This window comes from Salminus brasiliensis, chromosome 17, assembly GCF_030463535.1.
Source record: "Salminus brasiliensis chromosome 17, fSalBra1.hap2, whole genome shotgun sequence".
Classification (NCBI taxonomy): Eukaryota; Metazoa; Chordata; class Actinopteri; order Characiformes; family Bryconidae; genus Salminus; species Salminus brasiliensis.
In genome coordinates this window covers 7640517-7664326 of record NC_132894.1, presented here as the reverse complement: position 1 = coordinate 7664326, position 23810 = coordinate 7640517, and the positions used below count along the sequence as shown (strand labels likewise).

At 40.1% G+C, this 23810-nt stretch overlaps 1 protein-coding gene across 11 annotated transcripts in view; it reads left to right on the top strand.

Annotated features, from left to right (window-relative positions):
* Positions 1-10710: 10710 nt before the first annotated feature.
* Positions 10711-23810, top strand: part of celf5a (cugbp, Elav-like family member 5a) — a 264942-nt gene continuing 251842 nt past the window's right edge. For 4 of the 11 annotated variants that reach the window (XM_072661094.1, XM_072661089.1, XM_072661092.1 and 1 more), the window contains exon 1: positions 10758-11186. In XM_072661094.1, coding sequence (XP_072517195.1) covers positions 10826-11186 — 361 coding nt within the window. In that variant the 5' untranslated portion in view covers positions 10758-10825. Of the gene's footprint in view, positions 11187-23810 lie in introns of all 11 variants that reach the window. The other 7 variants (XM_072661090.1, XM_072661096.1, XM_072661086.1 and 4 more) reach the window with 3 other exon arrangements.

Here is a 23810-nt window from a genome sequence, read left to right as displayed (position 1 = left end):
AATTAATAGACAACCCTCAACAGACAATCAAGCAAAAGGCAATGGGTGTCTTAATGTGACAGTAGATTTGAGAGATGATGAATGAGTCACTGTTGTACTGTGAATGCTTAATGTATGTGCTGTGGTATGTTGCTGTTCGCCCAGAATGACAGAAGGTCTGTGATATAATGTGTGCATGCTGCTGTTTTTCATGGTATTTAGAAGCAAATGTAAGTATAATGTCCAATTAGAGCCAGAATGACTCAATTGTCAGAGGGAGATACTTTTATATTAATGGATAGCATATAAATAAATAAAGTATACTATGCATATAAAGGAGCATATTCATATTCATAAAATCAATATTTTATTAAATAGTCCACAGTGTTACAGTTTATAGCAAGCATGCAGATTTCTCATACAGTTCTATTCCATTTATTGCTCTTTATTGTAAAGCTTTTTAAAATTTATTTTATTTATAAGTGTCGTACGGCATCGCTGGGTGCTCTACAAATAAACTGTGTGTTAACAACAACAACATCAGTAATTGTTATTGTTATTTTTTCTTTACATATCTGATTAAAATTTCTAAAAAGGATTGGAAAGGATTGTCCATATAATACAGTGCTTAAAGAATTGCCTAATAACACACAATAACTAAACAGTTCAGAGAACCTTTAATAATAAAGGTGCTTCTGGGGCTCCAAGCTCCACTATGACCCAAGGATTCCTGTTTGAATCCCGGGTCATGCTGCCTGCCATCAGCAGCCAGAGCCTGGGAGAGCACAACTAGCCTTGCTCTCTCCAGAGCAGTAGATGACACATCATTTCTGTGTCTGCTTGTCGATGCAACGGAGCTGGTTACCTGCCACTTTCCTATTTAGGTTTTTAGAAGAACGACTTTTTGTTCCATCAAGAACCATGTTTGTCATAGAGATATAATAAGTTTACAACAATTAAAAGGTTCTTCATACTTTATGGAACCAAATGTGGTTCTTCTATGCTGTCCCACAAAGAACCATTTGAAGCATCTTTATTGTTAAAATTGGGGGTACATTTAGCATCTTCCAGATAAACCCTTGGTTATTGATTCATTGTTTTAAATAATTATATTTATAATAATACTAATTATATTAAATGATCACTATTAATAATGCTTGATGTATATTTTACACAAAATTCAAACACAAAATGTGAACTAAATGGCTTTCAGTCCACGCATTATTGACTGTCTTCACCTCCTGATTCAGACATTCAACTTGAATGAACATGGATTATAATTTTTTATAATTCTCATTTTTTTGGTACTGACTCTAGTAAGAGTTATACCATATATTTCCCACAGAATGTGTACAATCAGTCATTAGAAAATATATTTAATGTCTGTCCCAATGTTCTGCTCTTCTGTTCTGCTTTTTATTGTTACCACATAAAAAATGTGACCGCCACCCAGTGATGTCACTTCCTCTGTTAGGAGACATGTGGAAAGCAGTAAGATACCTCAAACTTCTTCTTTTATTATTTTGTATAAGATGTTGAGAATGCACCGACAGTATATTCATTATTTCTCAGATTTGTTATTGTGATGTAGTGTGTGATAGAAAACAAAATGAGACACAAAATAGTGAAAAATGTCCACTCTGTTAATGGTTTTGATGGTTAAACAGTTTATTGAGTACAGAGTTGACTGAAGAGTCGCATGTCTAGAATGATAACATTGATACTACTAAGTATTTGGTTGTTGCTGGAACACAGCAAACCAATTTCCATTGAGTGTAAATATACAATCTCTTCTATTGCAAGTTCACTATTCCACCACAAGTTACAAACTTTTGCACTAGTGAGCAACAAAACTCTGTCACTGAGATTTACGAAGCCCACCATTTGAATGGCTTCAGCTATGTGCTTCTTTAAAATTCATTGGGTTGTCTAAAAAACCATAAACGACATCCTTAAAAATGAAGGTGCTTCTTTGAGTGATTAAATCAAATCAATTCAATTCAAATTTATTTGTTCAGCATTTTTTAAATCTGAAATTGTCACAAAGAAACCTTAAAACCAAGCCTCACCAGGCAGGTCCATTCACCTCTGGTCAGAACCACTTAGAAAATTTAGATAAAAGTCACAGAACCAGCACAAAAGACCGTTTTACTGCAGAGTGATGCCACAGAAGAACCACTTTTGGCTCCATTAAGAGCCGTGTTTGTTATAAAGATGTTGTGGGAAGTAAGGAGAGCATTTACATCAAGTGCAGATCCTTTAGGCCTTTAAAAGGATCTTCACACTCTACACTCATCTCTGTTACAAACAAGGTTCTTTATGGGCCCAAAAGTGATTCTTCTACGGCATCACTCAAAGAACCACTTAACATGTACACTACAAATAACCCATAGACTTTATGTCCCATCTGAACTCAGAAGTTCAGAAGAACAGTGCAGGTCTTCTTGGCTTTAGTGTTCAGTGAATTTGTGTACACAGTCTCATTTTTAAACGTTCAGCTTTGAAGACAGATGCAGTACCTGTGGGATCTAATTGCTGTGGTTTTCCTAACACCATGAAGGATTCTGAGCCTTGTTAAACAGACTGACAGTTAATTAAATTTGTCTCTCATTAAGTCAGGACCATAATTGCAGTGTGATGAGATTGCCTGTCAGTTTGGTCTCGTCTGACGCAAGTCAAATACAACCTATAAATCTCATTTCTTTTTACTTTCTCATCTTGAATGGGAAGGTCAGAGGGTTGAAGTGATAGGTTCTCAGAAGGGCATGGAATTTGTAGAGCGCAGGTTCCCTCTGGTGGCGACAAACTGTTTTGCAGTGCAAGCGTGTCCAAACACACACACACACACACACACACACACACACACACACACACACTGTTAGACTGTCAATTTTCATTTCTTTTCATCTTCATCCCCATTGGAAGTAGCGTGATATTGTACATATCTGAAGTTCATTCCATTTACATGGAATACTTCATTTTCTCCAGAGTCAAATGACTCTAAAAATGCCAACTTCCTTTAATTTGGAGTGAAATCACTGTGAGGATGATTCTCCTGCAGCACTTTTAAAGCTTTGATCAATACTGCATGACACCACTAAAGGCAAGGTCAGTTATTGACCTCAAACAGTCAACAGAACACAATGGAACTACTGGCCCAGAAAGTGTCAGAAGTATTTTTTGATGGCCTGACACTTCTCAACTGAGAAACTGTGTGTTCCTCAAATAAGTGCTCTGAGGGAAAGTGTAGAGTGTGGGTCTGTCAAATAATGCATTCCGGTTCTTTCCTAAACTCCTCAGAACATTGTCAGGCCACCAAAACACCACCATTTGCTCATGTTTGAGAAATATCAGCGTATTTTACAATTATTACTTATTAACATGTAGGCCTGTATCTTCTGGGATGGACCAATGGCATGGTACAAGGGGTTCTGCACAGGTTCCTTAGTAAGAAGAAGTTTGGAATGGATCAATGGTTCTTTGCCTGGTTCAACTATATTTACTATACAAGGAACGCCTATTGTGTAGGCTGTGATATATTAAACCATATGAATGCTAAAATGGAAAACCATCACTGTATATGTCTCTTTAGAGATCTGTTATAGTCCTATATTTGTTGTGCAGGTAGCCCTCTGATGGTCTGGTGCCCTGTCCAGGAAGTGTTCCTGCCCTATGATTCTGGGCAGGCTCCTGAGCCACTGTGACCCTCACCAGGAAGAAGTGGATAAGAAGATGGATGGTCTTCACATAAAAGTGCCAAAACCTCACTACTGGCCACTGCCACTGCCTCTTTGGTGACGACATTGCAGGCTGTTCCAAATAAAGTGATTTAATCACTAAGCCCACACCCTGTGGTCAGTGTGTAGGAACTGGAGCACTGCCTAGGGTCCCTGTGGAGTGGAAACCAGCTTATACATTTACGTGGTGTTGAGTGATGGCACTTGACATTATAGATGATACACAAGTTATACACCAGATATCAGGTGCTACTTGACGTTTTTCTTTTTTAAACCTATCCAACTTGGCTCTGAATGTGAACAAAGAAGACACCAGATGCTCTTCTTTGTGGTCCATGTGCCTTTATGGCAAGGAATTCAATCCCCAGACCTCTAGTCTTAACTATGTGGGAAGTACAACCTTCCCATGAGCACCACAATCTAGTGCTCGTACCGCTTTTGAGTTCACCCCTTGTTTCCAAATGTCTGACATTTTCCTCTGCTTTCTTGTCATAAACTTGGGAAGTTTATGGGTTTACCAGGAGTTTACGTGTCTGAACGTACCATTAACACATGTACACATGTTGGTATATCATTAGAGAAAGAACAGACTAGCATACTCTAGCGTAATTGGCCTTGTTCATGCTGCGTGTTAGCTGCAGCGTGCTAAGTGGCTCCTTCAGCCGTCTGCTTCCCTCCCCAGGGTCCAGCCACTGACAGGCCGGCTGGTGAACCCAGGCTTTACCGCCTCTCCACACCCATTGAGTGCTTAACAAGCAGCAGAAATTCTCACATGCTAAACTGTGTGCAACTTTTTTTTTTTGGTCTGCTCTAATAGTCCCGGCACTATTGATTTCTTGTCACGGTCCCTCAGCCAAGCGAAATACTAATGGCAATGGTCAATAAACGACACGGACAGAAAGTTCTCCCTCTCTCCACCCCATCAAACTCACCCTCTAAATATAGCCCACTGTCCTCGCACCAAGGCTACTGTAATGCGAGGGGAACGGATTTGAACAATAAGATTAGTCTTTTTTTTTACTTAACAGAAAATCCTTCTTTAATTATAGATGTTAATTCCGTAAGCAGTCTTTGCTCATTTTTTCATTTATATTTTTTGTAATTTTTTTGTTGTAGGATACTTTTATAATTACTATACAAGAAACACCTATTGTGAAAGGCTGTGATATATAGAACCATATGAATGATTGTTTATCTGCTTCCTCCCTATGATAGAAAACCATCACTGTATATGTCTGTTATAATTGTTGTGCATGTAACCCTTTGATGGTCTGGTGCCTTGTCCAGGAAGTATTCCTGCCTTGTGCCTGCAAAATAGTGCCTGCCATTCGTGCCATTTGCAATACTAAGCAAAGTAGCAGTAGTGTCACTTGCATTTTGCTCTACTTGAGTACTTAACCAGTCTGCTGATTGAATCCCCAGAGGTTCACAGTCAGCTATTAGCCAGCCTTGCATAACCTTCTAACACACATTGCTTATCAGATAGACAACTACTGATATCGATGGTTGAGAGGAGAAAAGTATTAATGCTATAAGCAGTAGTTCTTTGTCAAAGCCTGTTGATCTTTAATATGTTGAAGCAACACTTGAGTCGAGTTGAGATTTAATACATGAAAGCCTTTAGCTGTCTTTTATGGGACAGTACCAATGGTGAGGGACAGTCCTATAAAGTACTGTAGATCTGTAGGAGGCTAGGCCAGCAACTTGAGGACTCCACACCATGAAGTAGCCATAATGTTCGGTAAGCACTGCCCGATCCCGGATTTCTCTGCTGTTTTCAAGTTTAGGACACCAGATAAATGGACAGCAAGCGAAATGCAAGCACTTGACCATTACCAGTCTGAGTTGAGAAAACAGATACTGGCCCAATTATGTGAAACATGCAGCAGCTGATGCTGAGAACCCTGAATAAGCTGTTGTAATGCCCAGCAACTGCCTAGTGGAACAAGGGTACAGACTGACATGGCTGCTATTCTGGCTCGTCAAGTTGAAAAACAACTGCATGATGTACTTGCAAGGTACTTGTAAGCCTTCCTGGACCAAACACTTTCAAAAAAAGAACCAGACTGCAACCAGGCAGTTTTCCTTGGCCCAGCCACCAGCAGTACGGTGGAAGGTGTGTAGATCTGATGAGCACTCCACTCCTGGTTATTGCGGATGGCAGCGTCTGTGTCTGAATTGCTTTCAGCGGGGTCATGTCAGGAGACACTGCACAAGTGTTACACCTAATCAAGCTTCCCAGCAATCATCTCAAGAGTCACAGCCTTTAAACTAGACAGCCCGCATTCAAGAGGGAAAAGTGTAGGCACAGGCGAACAACCACTCAAAAGTGATGACCTTGAACAATGTTACGTAAGGGTGTGAACTCTAAAGCCGTCGGTCGAGTTGTTCTATGCACCAGTTAATGTGAATAACTAATTCTAAGTGCAGGGAATGCTTGATTTAGGATCTGTGGCTTTTCCCTTCAACATGAAAGTAGAGGCAAGAATGATGCATGAAAATATAAATGCAGAACCAAAATCATTGACTCACAAGATAATTCTAGGTGGACATGGACTAAACTGACCAGTGTAAGAAGATCAATCAACCTTTCTTTTTTTACTTGTAAACACATTGAGGGTTACTCTCATTTTTATATATTTTATATATTTATAACCTCTATAATAACATCATAAAATGAAAAAAAAAATAAAAGGTCATTAATAAAAGAGAAATTTATAAAATACAGAAATTAAGAATTATAACTCAATATGACCTAAAATAGGAAATAAAAAGGTAGAAAAAGGCAAAGCCAGGCTAGTTTATTTGTATAGCACCTTTCATACATTGAGGCAATTCATAGTGCTTTACATGAGAAGAATAAACAAAGACATAAAGAAAATGAAAGCATTAAAACATATACAGTATATACATATGTTTATGTATTAAATTAAATTAAAAGTAAAGAAATAATAATAATAATAGTAATAATAATAATAATAATAATAATAGTTAACAATAGTTTCCCATCAGAAAGCACAAAAGAAAAATATAAACAAATAAGGAAACAAAAAAACTAAAAGCTACACAACCTAAAATCACTAAATTAATAATACAGTAACATAACTAAACTAACTTGTATTATTATAACTAATAATAAAATAACAAAAGTAACAAAATAAAAAAAAATTAAAAGTATAATATTTATATATATTTTTGTATTATTATTATTTTTTATTAGTAGTAGTAGTAGTATTGATAATAATAAAAACAACAATAATAGTAATAATAAATACATTATTATTATATCTTTAAAATAAAATAACTAAATACTTACAATCAAGTAAAACAGTTCCAGACAGAAACGTTGTGGTTAGAAATGAAAGGGTTAAAATAATTGAGTGACACCAGTGGGCTGAGCTGAAAGTATATAGATAGCGCTACGTTGTGTCAGTTCTTGTTGTGCTAGATCAGAAGGATGACTGTATATTGGGCACCAGTGTGATAAAATTTTTCGTGCGTCAAATGAAAGTCATTGCTGACTATTGGAGTCTCATCTCTAGCGGTGGTTTACAGTCTTCCTCTGAGTGCGAGCAGGTTTTAGACCTCAGTGCAAAGCCATGTTGATGGAAAAGTGATGAGCAAGGTGAGAACTGTTCAACTCCGATCAGTTCCTCGGCTGAGTGGGGATTTGAAGAACATCTACCTTGGGGAAAGTTGCCAAGCAATGTTCACATGCCCCACCGTTTTCATTGAACCCAAATCTTCCAAGACCATGCCACCACGTTATGGTTGAGCACGAGGCCTGAATGGATTCCCATGATGATCACAATGATGACCACGGCCTGTCGATCTGAGAAGAATAGGCAAGTTGGCAGATGTGTTGCCTTGTTAAGCCATTTTGACTGCTCTGGGACATGATGGGTTCTCATTTTTTTACCTTAGAGAAGCTCCAAGACAGCCAAGAGTTAGATCCTACCATTTCAAAAATCAGGCTGTTTGTTAATCAGAAGAGACAACCTTCAAGACAAGAAAGGGGCAGAATGGACGCCTTGGTACCTCCCAAGCAGTGGGACAGACTGAGGGTCCAGGACGGTGTGTTCAAGCCAGCTAAAGCACAGAATAAAATGATTTGGCCAGCAGGAGCCCAACTGTATTCTGCAAATCTGAGTCTGCGGTCACATGACCGAAGGGCTGAAATCTGTCAATCAAAATCTTTTTTAAATGAAGCAGTTAATGCTTAACTGTCTTCTCATGAAAAAAGGCCCCTCATACACTATTCACTTCATGACTCTCCAGATAATAACAACTCAAAATAGAAAATGCTGCAGCACTTTATGCTTTTTATAAAATGCCTATCCTACAGGATTGACTGAGCTATTGATGAGTTGTATTATAAGGCGGATTATGGAAAGTGCTCCACCACCTGGTGTGAGGAAAATGCCTTTTCTATTGGAGTTCTGTAAAACAACTTGACATTGTCGGGATGCTGCTTTAAGGCACACCTACTCTGAGCACACACAGCTGGTATAATCTCTACAGAAAACCACTGCCAATAGAGTGGGATGCTCTGGAGTAGCCAAGTGTTTGGCTAAAGTGAGAGTATAAAGCCCCCCAGTATTGGCATGTGGAGCAGCAGAACTTCGTTCTCTGGAATGATGAAACTCCATCCAGTAGCTCTGGGATGACTTGGTTTGGGGTCTGTGACTCCGAACTAATCATTCAACCTCAATACCTGACCTCTCTAATGTCCAGACCGATGACCAACCTAGTGGCTAAATGCAAACAGATCCTCACAGCAATGGTGTAAGAGCTGTTGTATTTTGTTAAACAGGGTTTTGAGATGTTTTAAGGGTGATGTTTGCGGTGAAGTTGCTGTGATTGTAGTGGGCTGGTCTGGACAAAAGACCAATTTAGTTCCAGTGTGAAAATGAAAAAAGATCAATTTGGGCAACAAACATATCTAAGCTAATCAGCAACGTTTGAGGCATGTTTCTCTGAACCATTACTTTACATTAATAGCAAAAACAATCATCATATAAAATATCGGCTATGAAGAACAGCGCTGCCGCTAATGCAAAGTCATTTAACAGCTAAACACGCTTTGAGGAAATGCTAACTGCTCGATTCTGTCAGATCAGCTAACGAATGCTTGCTTTGGCTAGCAGCATGCAAGTGATAGGACCCGGAGATCGATAATAGGTCTCAGCACTTGACAGCTGCCCCATTGCTAACAAACCTTTGTCATGATTGTGAGCTACCTCATCAACACTTTAGGCAAATAGCTAATTCTAGCTAGATCACTTGCTAGTTCATTGGTTAAGTCGGGCAGTAGGAGCAGGTTTATGTAGTTTATATGTATTCAAAACATGAAGGATGTGGAGTGATTGTATTTTTTTTAGCTAGCTGACCAATCGCTTTTTGACCTATTCCTCAGACAAAGCAGAAATTAAACATGGGTTATCTGTACTTACAGTGACCATCATCCTTTATTACCTATTTACATGTTATTTAAATTTCTGGCATTTAGATGAAGCTCTTATCCAGAGCAACTTACAAGGTTACTCGTATTACAAAGGTGGGCCAATGTAGTGTTAGGAGTCTTGCCCAAGGACTGGCTGACTGGCAGGTAGCAGTGTTATCTGTTGTGCCACACCAACCACCATAATTAAAATGTTTTCTTATGAACATTGTGTATAATGAACTGTTCCCATACCGGGAGTCGAAGCCGGGCCGCCTGGATGAAAACCAGGGATCCTATCCGCTAGACCACATGGGACATTATTTAATTACTTTATATAACACAGACAACCATATACATCAATTGTGACATTTTAGTGATACAGAGGGAATTTGGCTTCCGCCTTGATCCCATCCGTGCAGTGAACACACACATACACACCAGTAAAACACACACAGCAGACAGTAAGCACACATGCCCAGAGCAGGGGCAGCACCCGGGGAGCAGTGAGGGTGAAGGGCAGTTTGCAGAGCCTGGGTATCGAACCCACAACCCTGTCATCAATAGGCCTGAGCTCTAACCGCTGAGCCACTTCTTTCAATTCTTTTCTCTAATCCGGCCAAGCCAGGGCCTTCTTGTGCCCAGGACTGGGGCTTGCTGGGGCTTACACTAGCGTCGTAGCTCCAGTGTGTAGCTGGATACAAGCATATATCGGCCCACTGGTCGGCACCCCTCTGACTGTTTGCCACTGCTGGACCACCCAGATAACTGTCATGCATACAAGATCTAACTAGTGTTCAATCTTCTCAAACAAATCTTAAAAGCACAGACTTTTGTTTTAGAAAATGAACTAAGACCAGTATTACAAACAACTGAGAGAAAATGAATAATGAATTAATTGTCGGATCTAAAATTATTTAGTTGCTAATGTTGCTGAAACAGAAAATTATTTCCTAAACAAATTAATGAAAGATAGCAAAATTGGACTATTGGCATATCGGTCTGTTGTTGGGAAACAATTAATAAAATTTGGTATTTCTGGTCTATTTTTTGGTAAAATTGAAAATTTGCTGACAGAAAGCCCAACAGTGATCCACTAACCTCTTGCTTTCAGGGATAGCCCTGTTGTTTGATGCAAATGTGTGGTGATTTAGGTTTGCATGAGGCTAATTAGTTATTCATGTATGTTAACATGCAAATAAAGACAGAATATTTTATGATATTATATTTATAATATAATTTTATATTATATTATCGCCCCTTACTGGCCCTTAAGCTTAGTTAGCTAATCTCCCAGCTTCAGTTAAAAATAGAAAAACATCTTGGCCTTTAGACTACATTTAAAAGAAGTGTAAAATCTGTAAATTTGCTTTTCCCCTTTAAAAATAATACAGCACGAGTGTAACTGCAGTACCACTGTATAGCCACGTGGTGTCACTCAAGAGTAGCTAACCGTGCGCCTTTTGCCTCCCCCTCCCCCTGATGCTTGTTGTGTATGTGTGTGTGTGTGTATGTGTGTGTGTGATGTGTGTCAGGCTAGAAAGTGAGCCTGGGTTTCCAGCTGAGTGCTTGCGCTCCTCTCGGTGTGTGTGTGTGTGTGTGTGCGTGCGCGTGCGTGTGCGCGCGTGTGCTGTCATTATTACTATCCAGTCTGCTCCCCCTGCTCAGAATGGCCAGATTCGCTCAGACTGAGACAAGACGGCAGCAGCCTCCCCCCCAGCAGCCCCATCCCGCTCACTCCAGCCTGCTCTCCACCGGACCCGGGGCTTCACCGACCCAACATCCACTCCTCCCTCTCCCGCACCAGCACCAGGGCGCACAGACCCCATTCCCCAAACCCATGAACGGGTCAGAACCCATCTCCATTCATCCGGAGAACGGCACCATGAAAGACCAAGACGCCATAAAACTGTTTATTGGGCAAATACCGCGGAACCTAGAGGAAAAAGACCTGAAACCCCTGTTCGAACAGTTTGGGAAAATCCACGAATTGACAGTGTTAAAGGACCGATACACCGGCATGCACAAAGGTAAAGCCTCACCCCCCCTGACAGCATTGTTTACCAGCTACTCCTCAGTTCAGCTGGAGCAGTGTGCTGGAATAGTACTTTTCTTAACGTATTATCATTTATTGTGGTGATTTGGGGTTGTTTCTCCAGCTGCTACACCACTGAAAGCTTTACGCTGTTGACGTGCGTAGTTATTGTGTCTGATATTCAGAGTAAAACTGGCAGAAAGGATTTTCAGACTGTTTTAAAACTGAATGTAATTCGGTAGTCTATTATTTTGGACGTCAAACCTACACTGTTCTGCATAACCAGCTTAATATCTTGGCTTGCTGCTTTATAACACACCAGTATTGTATTTGTAAGACATTACAAAAGAGTTCGTCTGAATAAACGAGCGTGTTTCTTGCCTTTGCTACAACAAAGGGTTGCATTAGTCCTTTTAGTGCTGTGGCCATTTAAATGTATTTTCTGTGACCCTTTCTCGGGAACTGGGGCAAAAGATGGCTTAGCAGAGATGTATTTTTTAACAGTCTTGCCTTTTGCGATGGGGGAGACATCATTTATTCATCTCGCTGCTGCCTTTATGGTGCCTCTCTGTATATAAGCTGGTCTGACTGCACAGCTGACACGTTTCTCGGTAATACTGTGTTTTGGAACGTAAACGCCGCGTTTTTTTCCCCACTCGTTTTCCGACAAGCGCCGCCTCTCCGTGCGAGCATTGGCTGATGGCATCGCGCGTCGTGCGCTACGATTGGCTGGTAGCTCACACTCACAAGCAGTTGGCCGAGTCGATGTGTACTACTAGCCAATAAAGACGCGCAGGAGGCGGGGCTTGGCAGAATGCGGGTGGAGAATGAAACAACGGTTCCGTAAGCGGCTAGTGTTTTTTGGCTAGTTGAGCCCAGGTTTGCTGGGAGTCTCACGTTAAGACATTTTTTAAAAAATATATTATTAAATATCTATTTTTTTAGTTTAGATAATGTTTGGAACCAATTTCTGTAATTTAATTTAACCACGTATCAGTCTTTTGATGAATATGGATGTTCTGTCATTTCACCTTTAGGCCTTTGCTAAAGAATCTGCACATTTTCGTTGTATTTTCTCCATTAGGCCTTATTTTGATATATATGGATATTAGCTCTGTACTTGTGGCCCAGTTATTTATATATAATTATAGGTATTTTATTCAGCAACATAACTTTTTGAGTATCTACTATGAAACAATTCTGCAAGTTATCACATTATAGTCATGGTTAATGGCAGATGGTGGTTTATTAGGGGTGTAGTTATGCACATATCTTCATCTTTCAGTATTATTTTCAATTCTGAGCTCAGGATTTATCATGATTGCAACTAGTTCCGAAAATCACAGCTCTAGATCATTGATTCCTATATTTAAAGCTGGGCACCTGCACTGCATATGCCCCCTTTACCCTGATAGTATGAGCCCAGATTTCAAGTTTTAATAATATATAATGATATATATAATGTTGTCAAAAGGGCTACTACTTTTATCCATTTTATCCCAAATATAAATGTTGAATTTCTTTGTAATGGCAATATAGTTATTAAAATATATGTATGTACTGGTATTGGCACATATATGTACATAGATAACATCAGATATTGTCATCGGTCCAAAATTCCCATATGGATGCATCCCAAATTTCCCATTCCCTCTTTTAAAGGTTCTTCAGATTTTTGTGATATAACACTTTTCAGCACAGTTAACTCTTAAAGCATGCTAGGTTTTTTTTTCAATAAATAAAGCTCATCTGCAGGCCAAAGGTGATGTGAAAAGCTTCAGTGAAAGCCTACAGTCCACAGCGAGCTGAACATTATGATGAAGTAAGAAGCTTTCGAGTCAACGCACATCCAAGTTTCACCCTTTAAGTAAAGCTAGTTCCCTCCTTTCAGCTGCGAATCAATTCACAGCTGCTTTGCTATTAGCCTGCGAAAGCTTACTGAAGCCTAATCCTATTCACAGGACTGCTTTATTCTCCAATATATCTAAATACATAAGACATACAAGACAGCTAATGTTTATGCATGTTCTGTGTGTACTGTCACAGTTACAAATGTCCCTCACAGAAAATTCCCATTTGTGATGCCATATAACGCCAGCTTTAAATCTTTTGTTTTTGCCTTTAACTCATGATGTGTAAGAGGATGTGCTCACTGAGGGGATCAAACGTAGAGGACACGTTTCGGAAAGGGGAAGGCATCTCAGCGCAAACTCGGCCTGCTAATTCACGCAGGAAAACATGGAATTAGTTTGTTAGGCGTGATAATAAGGCATGACCATAATGACTCGACTGAGGAGGATTAGCGACTGTAGTTATTGTCTGAGGCCTCGGTCCCTTGGATCGGCCGCTCTGTCCCTTAACACAGCCTGCTTTTCCCAATTAAATTGTGCACTGGTCTGGTTACTTTGCAGTATTTAATGGGACTAATGCTGTTCAATGCCAACCCCCGGGCAATTATTGTCCCTCGATTGGTATTAATAGTTAGCATTCGCCCCCACGATATTTCAGGATTGATCGCTCAATGTCTAATACTCCCACAGCACTTAATTAAAGTTTGTACATTGAATATTTCTCTATTGTGTGAGTATGTGACTCTTTTGTACTTAATGCAGATCGAAGAAGGCTGCTAAACACCGGAATGGGTCAGAGATAGCATGTGGCATGCAGAGCAAACAGATTGCTAATGCTTCACCCCATTGTTTAGTCCTCATTTTTGGGATTGCCATGACAAACATCACAGGTGAAATGCAGGGAAGACAACAGGGTGCACACAGGCTCTGTAACACTAGATGAGATGCAGAACGACTGACATTACGAATACTCATATCTGCTGAAGTGGAATATCAGCATTAAGCTAATGTCGTAGGGATCATGGTGTTAATGTCTTTATAACTGGTGCAGAAATATCCCAGGAAAGCCCTTCATGATAAATCAATGAAATGATCTAATAAAATGTTAGCGTTTATTTTTTTTATCTCTCGCTGATGTAAGACCTCTGTAGTGGTTTGCCTGTGCAGTAGCACTGAGGTAAAAGCCTGACTAAGGACTGCTTACATGTCTCTAAATTGTCAACTTTACAAGAGAAGGAAAAACCCTTATTAGCTTTCAATGGAAGTCAATGTAAAAAATATTTTATTCCAAGTCACTTTGGAGCGTTTCTATTGGTCCATCCGTCCTGAAATTTGGACACAATGTAAAGAACAGCTGCCTGATTCATATTATGTCAAAAAGTGAAAAATGGAAACTATGCGGATACAAGGTTTTTGTGTGGCCTTGGTTGGTCATGTGATGGAGCACCCTTATTCCAAAGCACCAAAGGCTCACTGATGTGATCTTTGGAGGTCCCACCTTACAACTTACTGGATTTAAAGGATCCGCTGGTAATGTTAGCCTTGGTACCAGATATCACAAGACACCTTCAGAGATCATGTGGAGTCCATGCCTGGAATGGTCAGATCTGTTGTAGCGTCCCTAATCAATACTTGAATCCTAATCAATATTAGGTGGTGTTAATATAATGTCTGACTGGTGTATCGGCCTTGTTATCAGAACCATGACCATTTCTCTGAATGTATGCTGGTTATTAAATTCCTTGGTATCTGCTCCTGTATGAATCTGCCTGCTTAGCTCGCATAGCAAAGCTGCTCTGTTGAAATAAGGGAAAAACCCTGAGAGTTGCAGAGACACTGAACCCCTTTTGTATCCAGAGCACTGGATGCTAACAGGGGAATTTAAGCAGTGGGGGCACATGTATAAATAAAGCATTCACGCATGCATAATTTGTGCAGAAAGTTGCTCGAGGGTTGAGAGCTATTATGAAATATTCCAAACTCTGGCAAGTTTTTTTTTTTACGCTGATCATTTCTATCGACGTCAGTTCTGATGGTTTTATAGCTGTCAGCAGATCACTGCAGACATGCTTAGTATTGTCATGGCAACTAGATTGCAATCATTTTGCATCAGGACAGGCATAGGCAAATATTCATAGGCAGATATTCTGAAGCAAGTGCAGTTTTCAGCATTTTATTACCCTCCATGTTTGGTCTTGAGTCATTCTGTAGGAGGCGAATAGGCACCGGCCTGTTGGCGCATCACTGGAAGCGTTTGTTGCTTCTGTTCTGCTTCTGTTTTCTGAGGTAATAGGAGTGGAAAAATGACAAGATGGAAAAAAAGGAAGGAGGGGAACGTGGAGAAGATTAAGGAAATGAACAAGGTTGCTGTTTGCAAACCGCTGACTGATTTTAATGCTGCTTTTTGAGCCAGAGCTGGAGATGCCTTCCTAAAAGGAAAATAAATGGACGACGCCTCGGAGACTTTCCTGTAGTGCTCTGTGATAATCGCTCGCAATTTTGAGATGATTCATATGAAGTCATGTGAGAGAAGTTGAAAAGAGACGCATACGTGGATTGAGAAGTCCACGGAGGGATTCTTTACCTTCAGTGGAATTTACAAGCTTGGTTAGAAACCTGATAATGTTCAGGAATAGCATATTTCTAGCTCTTAAAATAAAGATTTATATCTTTATATTATATATAAAGATATAAATATATTTTATATATTTATATTATCTTTATAATTATATTATCTTTATATTTATACAGAGCTTTACACTTACATTTACACTGTATGTTAAAGGCTATTGGGACACACTTCTTGAATTCAGGTGTTCATTCAGTTTCATTGCCACAGGTGTTTAAAATCAAGCCCCCAGCCATGCAGTCTGCCTTTACACAATACACATTAGTGAAAAAAATGGGTGTTTCTGAAGAGCTCACTGAATTCCAGCATGGTTCTGTAAGAGGACCACAGTTGCAACAACAAACAAAGTCAGCTGATGAAATGTTCTCCCTTCTAGATATGCCACCATCAGCTGTGAGTGGTATTAGTGATTAGGAAAAGTGAAAGCATCCAGGAGCCACAGCAACTCAGCCACCAAGTGTCAGAACATGTGAAGTTGCAGACCAGGGTCGCCGAGTGCTGAGCTCAGAGCATAGTGCATAACGCTCTCCTGACTTGATACCTGCAGAGCTCCAAACCTGCTGTTAGAGCTGCAAAGGGGGGGCAGCTCCATATTTATGCCTGCGGATTTAGATTGGGATGCCATTAAAGCTCCTGTAGGTGTAATGTATAGGTGTCCCAATACTTTCCATATAGTGTATTCTCTATTTGCCTGTGTTTCTACATAACTGGTAGCACTTATTTAAGGGAAAGTTAGTTGTTGTCGCTGTAAAATCTTATGTTTATGACCCTTTATAGATAAAAACAATTATAGATCCTTAAAGCAATGGTTCGGATAGTCAATTCTAAACACCTGATGATAGTAAATAGCCGCCGATTAGCATTACAAATAAACTCTTGCTACTTGGTGACTACTAACTTCTGTTAATTCTTAGCTAAATTAGCATGTATAGCTGAACTGTTCCTTGTACAATATAGGGCAATCACTCTTGATTATGTCAGTTAATGAAGTAATCTACTCAAGATATTGGCGATTAATGGAGCAAACATCATTAAAATAGGCTTAATTGGGCCCAGATTCCCAAATGCTCTTTTGTAAATGATATCCTGTTATCAGTACCGTGGGTAAATGGCCATTTCTCTAAATGTGTGCTGGTTATGTTCTTCCTAAAAAATAAGGGTGCTTCAAATAATTATTTGAGAGATGCCATAGAACAAGCACTTTTGGTTTCAGAAGGAACAGTGTTTGTAATTGAGTGTTAAGAACCTGACTCTTAAACTGTTCTTTGCACTCATTCTGTACATCTCTGTTACAAATATAGGAGGTCACTAATGTGTGGACCGCAGTCCGGGTTCTATCCGGACCTGGGCCAATACTCAATAAATGATTGAGAACAATTAAACTAACTGAAATGCTAATTTTAACTGGTGTAACTTTTCCAGCCTTTACTGTACAGGTTTACGGTCTCATGCAGTTAAAATAATAAATATTGCACATGATGTTACTCAGCCAAGCAGATCTGTGATGAGCTTGGAGTAGAACAGTGGTTGGAGAAGAATGCAATTCAGAGGAAAGTTAATATACATGACCTGCTCGAAAATGAGAAACGTGGAGCGCTTAAACCCAGCTTTTAATCAAGAACAGACAGACTGGTACGTTTACTCCTCCCATGAGCAGTTCTGAACCTGTAGGTCTCATATGCTTTGAGAATGTGGTGATTATTACGAGTGGTGATGTCAAGCGGCACTACGAGACTTACTGCGAGTTATTAAGCTCTTTATTTTAAGATACTGAATTGTAATTGTAGTTGTAATTTGGTTTGACAGTCAGTTGTTGACTATAATACTACCATGTTCAACTACTAGGATACTGCAATACACAGGATATTATGATGTTCCAGACCTTGCCTTGAGGAAATTCTTTCTAGCTGGGTCTTACTGAATTTTAATAAAGTACCCCTGCCCCATTTGTAGACCCACATGTACAGGTCATGGATTTACCTGCTTAGCCTGTATACCAGAGCCTCTCTATTTAAATAAAGGAAAAGATCCGGAAAGTTTCAGAGACACCAGACATCAGCCCATTATATTGATCTGCCTTTCGTGTGGACCACAGTATTATTTTTGGCATGGTGTGGGGAATGGTGTGTCATGGCGTGTCAGTCTGCGAACGCTGACGAATGTAACACTATTTCTCCCTCTCCAAACCGGACAGCAGAGAAATGAGAGGCTGGCAGGAGGCTAAGCACAATAGATGAACAGACAGAGAGATGGAGTGATTGTCAGATAGAGAGAAAACAAATGGTGGCTTTAATCGGAAGGTGCCCCGCTCGTAGCGGCGGGTTCAGAGCCAGATCCACTCCGGCAGCGGAGGAGGAGAGGAAACAAAGGGATTTAATATGAAGGGAAGGTGTGAAAGGGGGCCGGGGGGTGGAGGGTAGGAGGGAGCGCAGGCCGGGCAGATGTGGAGCATAATCACTGTTGCAAAAAGCTGCCAGAATAAGACAAGCTGACACTGTGGGCCTGCACCTAGCATGACTAGCAAGCTACTATCACTAGTGGCGTTGTTAGCTTAGACTGGAGGTGCTGTCTCAGAAGTACAGCACGTATTGGAAACGTGGACATCACCATCTAATGCTCTGATTTGCCCCCTTTGACAAGCAGGAATTTGTTAGGAAGGCATTCTAATATCTGGGTTATGTACATTATGTGTCCAAATGTTTGTGGACACATAATGTTCTAATGAATGCATTCAGCTACTTTAAGTTGCCCCCTTTACTGACACAGATGTGCAAATGCACACACACTGCGTGTCTACTCCCTGTAGAGAAGTATTGCCAATACAATAGGACTCTCTAGAACAGATAAGCATGAACCTTGTAATTGGCACCATGCCTGTTTCCAGGTGTGGGCTAGAGGGGTGTAAAGCCCCCAGCACTGAGCTGTGGAGCAGTGGGTGCTCCATCCAATACTTCTGGGTTGAATTGAGGAGTTGGGGACAAGGTGGTTGGTGTGGCGCAACAGATAACACCACCACCTACCATTGCGTTACAACAACACCATGTGGGAGACCAGGGTTCGATTCCCGGTCTGGGTGGCTATGCTGTGCTACACCAATAAGAGTCCCTGGGCAAGACTCCTAACACTACATTGGCCCACCTCTGTAATACGAGTAACCTTGTAAGTCGCTCTGGATAAGAGCGTCAGCTAAATGCCATAAATGTAAATGTAAATGTGGAGTAGTGATCATCCATCCAACATCCTGACCTCACTAACACTTATGTCGCTGAATAAAATCAAGTCCTCACAGCAATGCTCCAAAGGCTAGTAGAGAGCCCTCCGTAGACAGTATTGACAGTTACTCCAATAAAATCAGGATCATCTCTTTTTAATAGCCTGGATTTCAGAAGTAACAATGAAGGAGCTCCCCTTTAGTGCCTTCCTTCTAAAACTCGACTAAGACTCGACAAGGACTGAATGAAACAAAGGGCTACAGAGTCATACACAAAACAGTAAACACCTGGCAATGATTACAATAGGGATGGGGCTAGCTAACACCTGGATACAACAAGGAGAAGGGAAACAGGGAGGAGACACAGAGAACATGACCAGGTATCAGACGGAAACTGTCTCACACACAAGGGCAGGCAGGACGGCAAGGCGGGGCTATAACTGACAGCCCCTCCCATCTCCTACTTCTCAGCAGGAAACCTTATCAGGGTGTGCCTAATCAGAGCATGCCGACCCTGGCAAGATGTCGCCCTGGATGGCTTCCCATGTCGGCCATAACTAAATCTGCCTTGGACAGACAATCAGACAGATATTTGGATGTGACTGATTTTTAAACTAGTATTTATTATCTATAGGAATGAGCATCCTTGTACAGGACAGTTTATTCTTTATTATTTATTCCTACGGACAATGCTGGATTATCATCTACATTAAAATAATTAAATATAATAATTTAGATATCATTTCTACATTCTGTAAATGTTGTACAATGTTCATGTTTTGGAATCAGCAGACATGTACATGAGAAATATTAAATATGTATATATGTATATATAATATACATGTGCACTAGTGTTCATGTAGTCCCATAAAAGTAAATCCAGATGTAGATTCACCAATGCGTTATTAATATTGCAATATTGGCTATGTTGTCCGTTTGCTGCCTCACTAATAACAGTTGTGATCCCTGTGTTTGTTGCAATGATTAGAGCGAATGCAGTGCCACAGAAGAAGACGGATGGGAAGCGAAACGGAGAGAAATATTATTAGTGTTCTTTGTGTCACCCGTCAGGGATGTGTTTGAAAGGAACGCTGCTCAGCAGGGCTATAAATAGAAATCTGTGGTATTTCCGAAAATAGGTTAAGCTGCCATCGCTGCACTGCTGGCATGACATCACCACTGTGCTGCCAGCCGTCCCCCCCGAAGACTGTGGAAGCGGAGGAGAGGGAGAGAGAGTAAGGGAGTGGGAGTAGAGTGAGTGAGAGATAGAAAGGAGGAGAGTCTTTGTCTGAAATACATATATATGCAGATACTGATGTTTTATCACGCATTTTATTATTAACATACTTTTATTATTTATTATTTCTTTTTCTTCTTTTCTCTTCATTCTTATCTTCAGCATTAGCATTCATATAAGTGAGCACTGCTTTGTCAACAGTTGCTGTCATTAAAGTATAATGACAATTAAGCTGTTTGAATAAAGGAGACCTGTAGGATGGGAGAGAGACAGAAGGAGAAAAGGCAACAGAGAGAGAGAGAGGGAGAGAGAGAAATGGAGGAAGGGAGAGAGGGTAAGAGATAGAGGGAAGGATAGGAGGCAACAAAGAGAGAGAGAGAGAGAGAAAGAGAGACAGAGAGAGAGAGAGGGGGGGAGAAGTAGAAGCAGAGAGAGGGAAAGAGAGAGAGAGAGAGAAGAAGAGAAAGCTGGAGAAAGAGAGAGAGAGAGAAGTAGAGGGAGAGGGAGAGGGAGGGTGAAACAGACAGGGAAGGAGTGAGGGCAACAGGCAGAGAGAGTTGGGGGAGAGAAAAGTAGAGGGAGAGAGAGAGAGGGAATAGAGAGAGCTGGGGAGAGAGAGAGAAGTACAAGCAGAGAGATGGTAAAAGAGAGAGAAAGCTGGTGAGAGAGAGATAAGTGGAGGGAGACAGAGAGAAGGAGAGAGGGCAACAGTGTGAGAGTTGGGGAGAGAGGGAAAAGTGGAAGGAGAGAGAGGGTAAGAGAGAGAAAAGGAGCGAGGGCAACAAGGAAAGAGACAGAGAGGGAGGGGTGAAAGGACAGAGAGGGTAAGAGAGAAAAGGAGCGAGGGCAACAGGGAGAGAGAGAGAGGGAGGGGTGAAAGGACAGAGAGGGTAAGAGAGAAAGAAGGCAACAAGGAGAAAGAGAGAGAGCTGGGGATATAGAGAGACGGAAGGAGACATGTGGAGGGAGAGAGAGAGGAAGAAAGAGAAAGTGCAATAAGAGAGAGAAAAGGAAAGAAAGATGGAGCGTGAGAGAGAGAGAGAGAGAGAGGGAGGAGGAAGGAGGATGTCGTTCTGGGTTGTAAGGCAGTGTGCGTTTGGCTGGGTTGTGCTGTCAGCGCATGTCACCTGTTAGAGCTGAGATGTCTGGACACTCGAAGCGTCCTAAAAATGACCACACCTGAGGCTTCTAAATCCGTCAGACTGGAGCCACTATAAAAATAACTCTTCCTCCATGATGTTCCCAAAAACTCAGTCCCTCTTCTCATACAGTCACGCCGTCACACTCATGACTCAGGTTCTTCACAGAGCTTTGGGCTGAGGATTAAACTAAAAGTTACAATTAAAATCCAATTAAAATGTACTTCTCTGATCAGTCAGCACAGATCAGTGGGCGATTTGCATGATGATAAAGCATACTTTACAATCTCCATCTGGTAAGAAACATATCAGCGCCTGATTCAGTGACATGTGGACTTTATTCTTTATTAAAATAAAGATGCTACAAAGGATTCTGAAGCCATAGAAGAACCTTTTTTTGGTTCCATAAGGAATCCTGTTAGAGTGTGAAGATCTTTTATATTAGTATAGAGCATTGCTGACACAGATGTGCAAAGGCACATTGCCAATAAAATAGGACACTCTGGAACAGTTAAACAGATAAACATGGATATGTTGGCACCCTGTCTAATGCCAGTTGTGGGCTAGAGGGGTGTAAAGCCCCTCAGCATTGAGCTGTGGAGCAGTGGAGCTGTGTTTTCTGGAATGGTCCTCCATCCAATACTTTTGAAATGAGTTAGGGAGGTGGTAACGGATGATGTGGGGTGGTGATCATCATCTAATATCCTGACCTCCCTAATGCTCTTGTGGCTAAAATCCATCAAATCTTCACAGTAATGCTCCCTGGACAGCTCCCTGGACTTTAACAAAAGCAGGATAAACTCTTTATTAATATCCTTAATTTAAAAAAAAGAACGAGCAGGCGTCCCAATACTTTTGTCTATATAATGTATTTCATTTTGCAATTAGTCCTTTGAGTACTGTCAATAAAGAAATATCATTAATAATCACAGCTCTACTGTCTACACACCATTACAGTGTTCATATGTGCTGCATCTGCTTTGTATTTTTCTTTTTATGGTCAGTTATTTATTTATTGTTAGTAATAACTTTAAGCACAACAAGAAAATAAAGAAAAGATCTTATATATAGCCTTCAGATCCCCCATGCACATCTGAAGGCCATCACAAAAGGGAATAAACAAACATACATGTTACTTGATGTTGGCAGTAGACCATTTATACAGAGTGCGCTGTACAGATGAGCACATTTGCAAGTAAGATTTTTCAAAGGAATGTTGCAAATTAATGAATGAAGAAATACAGAATGTACCATGGAACAATGCCTGTGAAGCTCTGGTATATTAAAGATACACTGTTCTTTTTCAGAATGCGCTGTATGAAGTGACAATAAGGATTTTTTTCAGAATTTTACACTTAGTATAGTTTAATTTTTTTAATATTTGAATATTTATTCCACTTTACTATAAGTAAATAGTAAAATTTATAGAAAACAACATAGTATAGTATAGTAACTTAGATTGTACATAAATCACCCAGCCTTCATGCACATGCACAAATTTGTGTATTTTTGTATTTATTGTATTTACTGGCTTTGTACTTATTGTCTATGCACTGTGTCTGTATGTTGACCTTGCACTTTTATATCATGTCCTACCTATTCTGCCCCAAAGTCAGTGTTTTGTTGTACTGTACAAGCCTGTAGTAGTATAATGGTAATATACAATACAATAAGTTTAACTGAACAATTTCACTATACTATACTATATATTTATCACAATATTTTGACATGCAGACAAAATGCATCAGGAGCGACAAATTCTTAAAAACTGCTATACTGCAATAATACTTCATATATATATATATATATATATATATATATATATATATATATATATATATATATATATATATATACACAAATCTCACTATAGGTCCATAAAAATTGGCTTGTCATGGCAGTTTGTGAAATTTGGGCATGCATTTACAAACTGCCAGATTCACATAATGTCAAAAATCCAATTTTTGAAATATATATGTATATATGTATTCTATTGGATTTTTGACATTATGTGAATCTGTCAGTTTGTAACATTGTGCCCAAATTTCATGATGAATGGACCAATAGAAATGTTCTAAAATGACTTGGAAATAAACTTTTTATGTTGACTTCCATTGAAAGTTTTTTGAAGGTTTTTTCCCTCTTGCTGTTTTGGAGACTTTTGGAGGTTTTTGTGTGACAGTGATGATTTATTACTGTTCAAACTGTTTTTCATAGATCAAACACTTTCTTGGCAGTCAGATGAACTCAGATCAAACCCAAATGACTTACTCTTTTTCACACTCACTGCTTCTGTGACGTAAAATATGTCGACTCATCTAAAACATTGGTGCCTTTTCTTCTTTTCAGCCTTACACATCAATCAAGATGTATTGATAAGTGTTCTGAATAGAAAGTATTATACGTTTGTAATTCAAAGACCTTCAAAAACGGTATTTGCTGACTAACGTGGAACCAAACCGGTGATGCTTAGTCCTTGTCCGCTTATCCTGAGCATCAGGTGGGACATTGTCAGGGCCACAATGGGGTTAATCCAAACAGATGTGAAGCAAC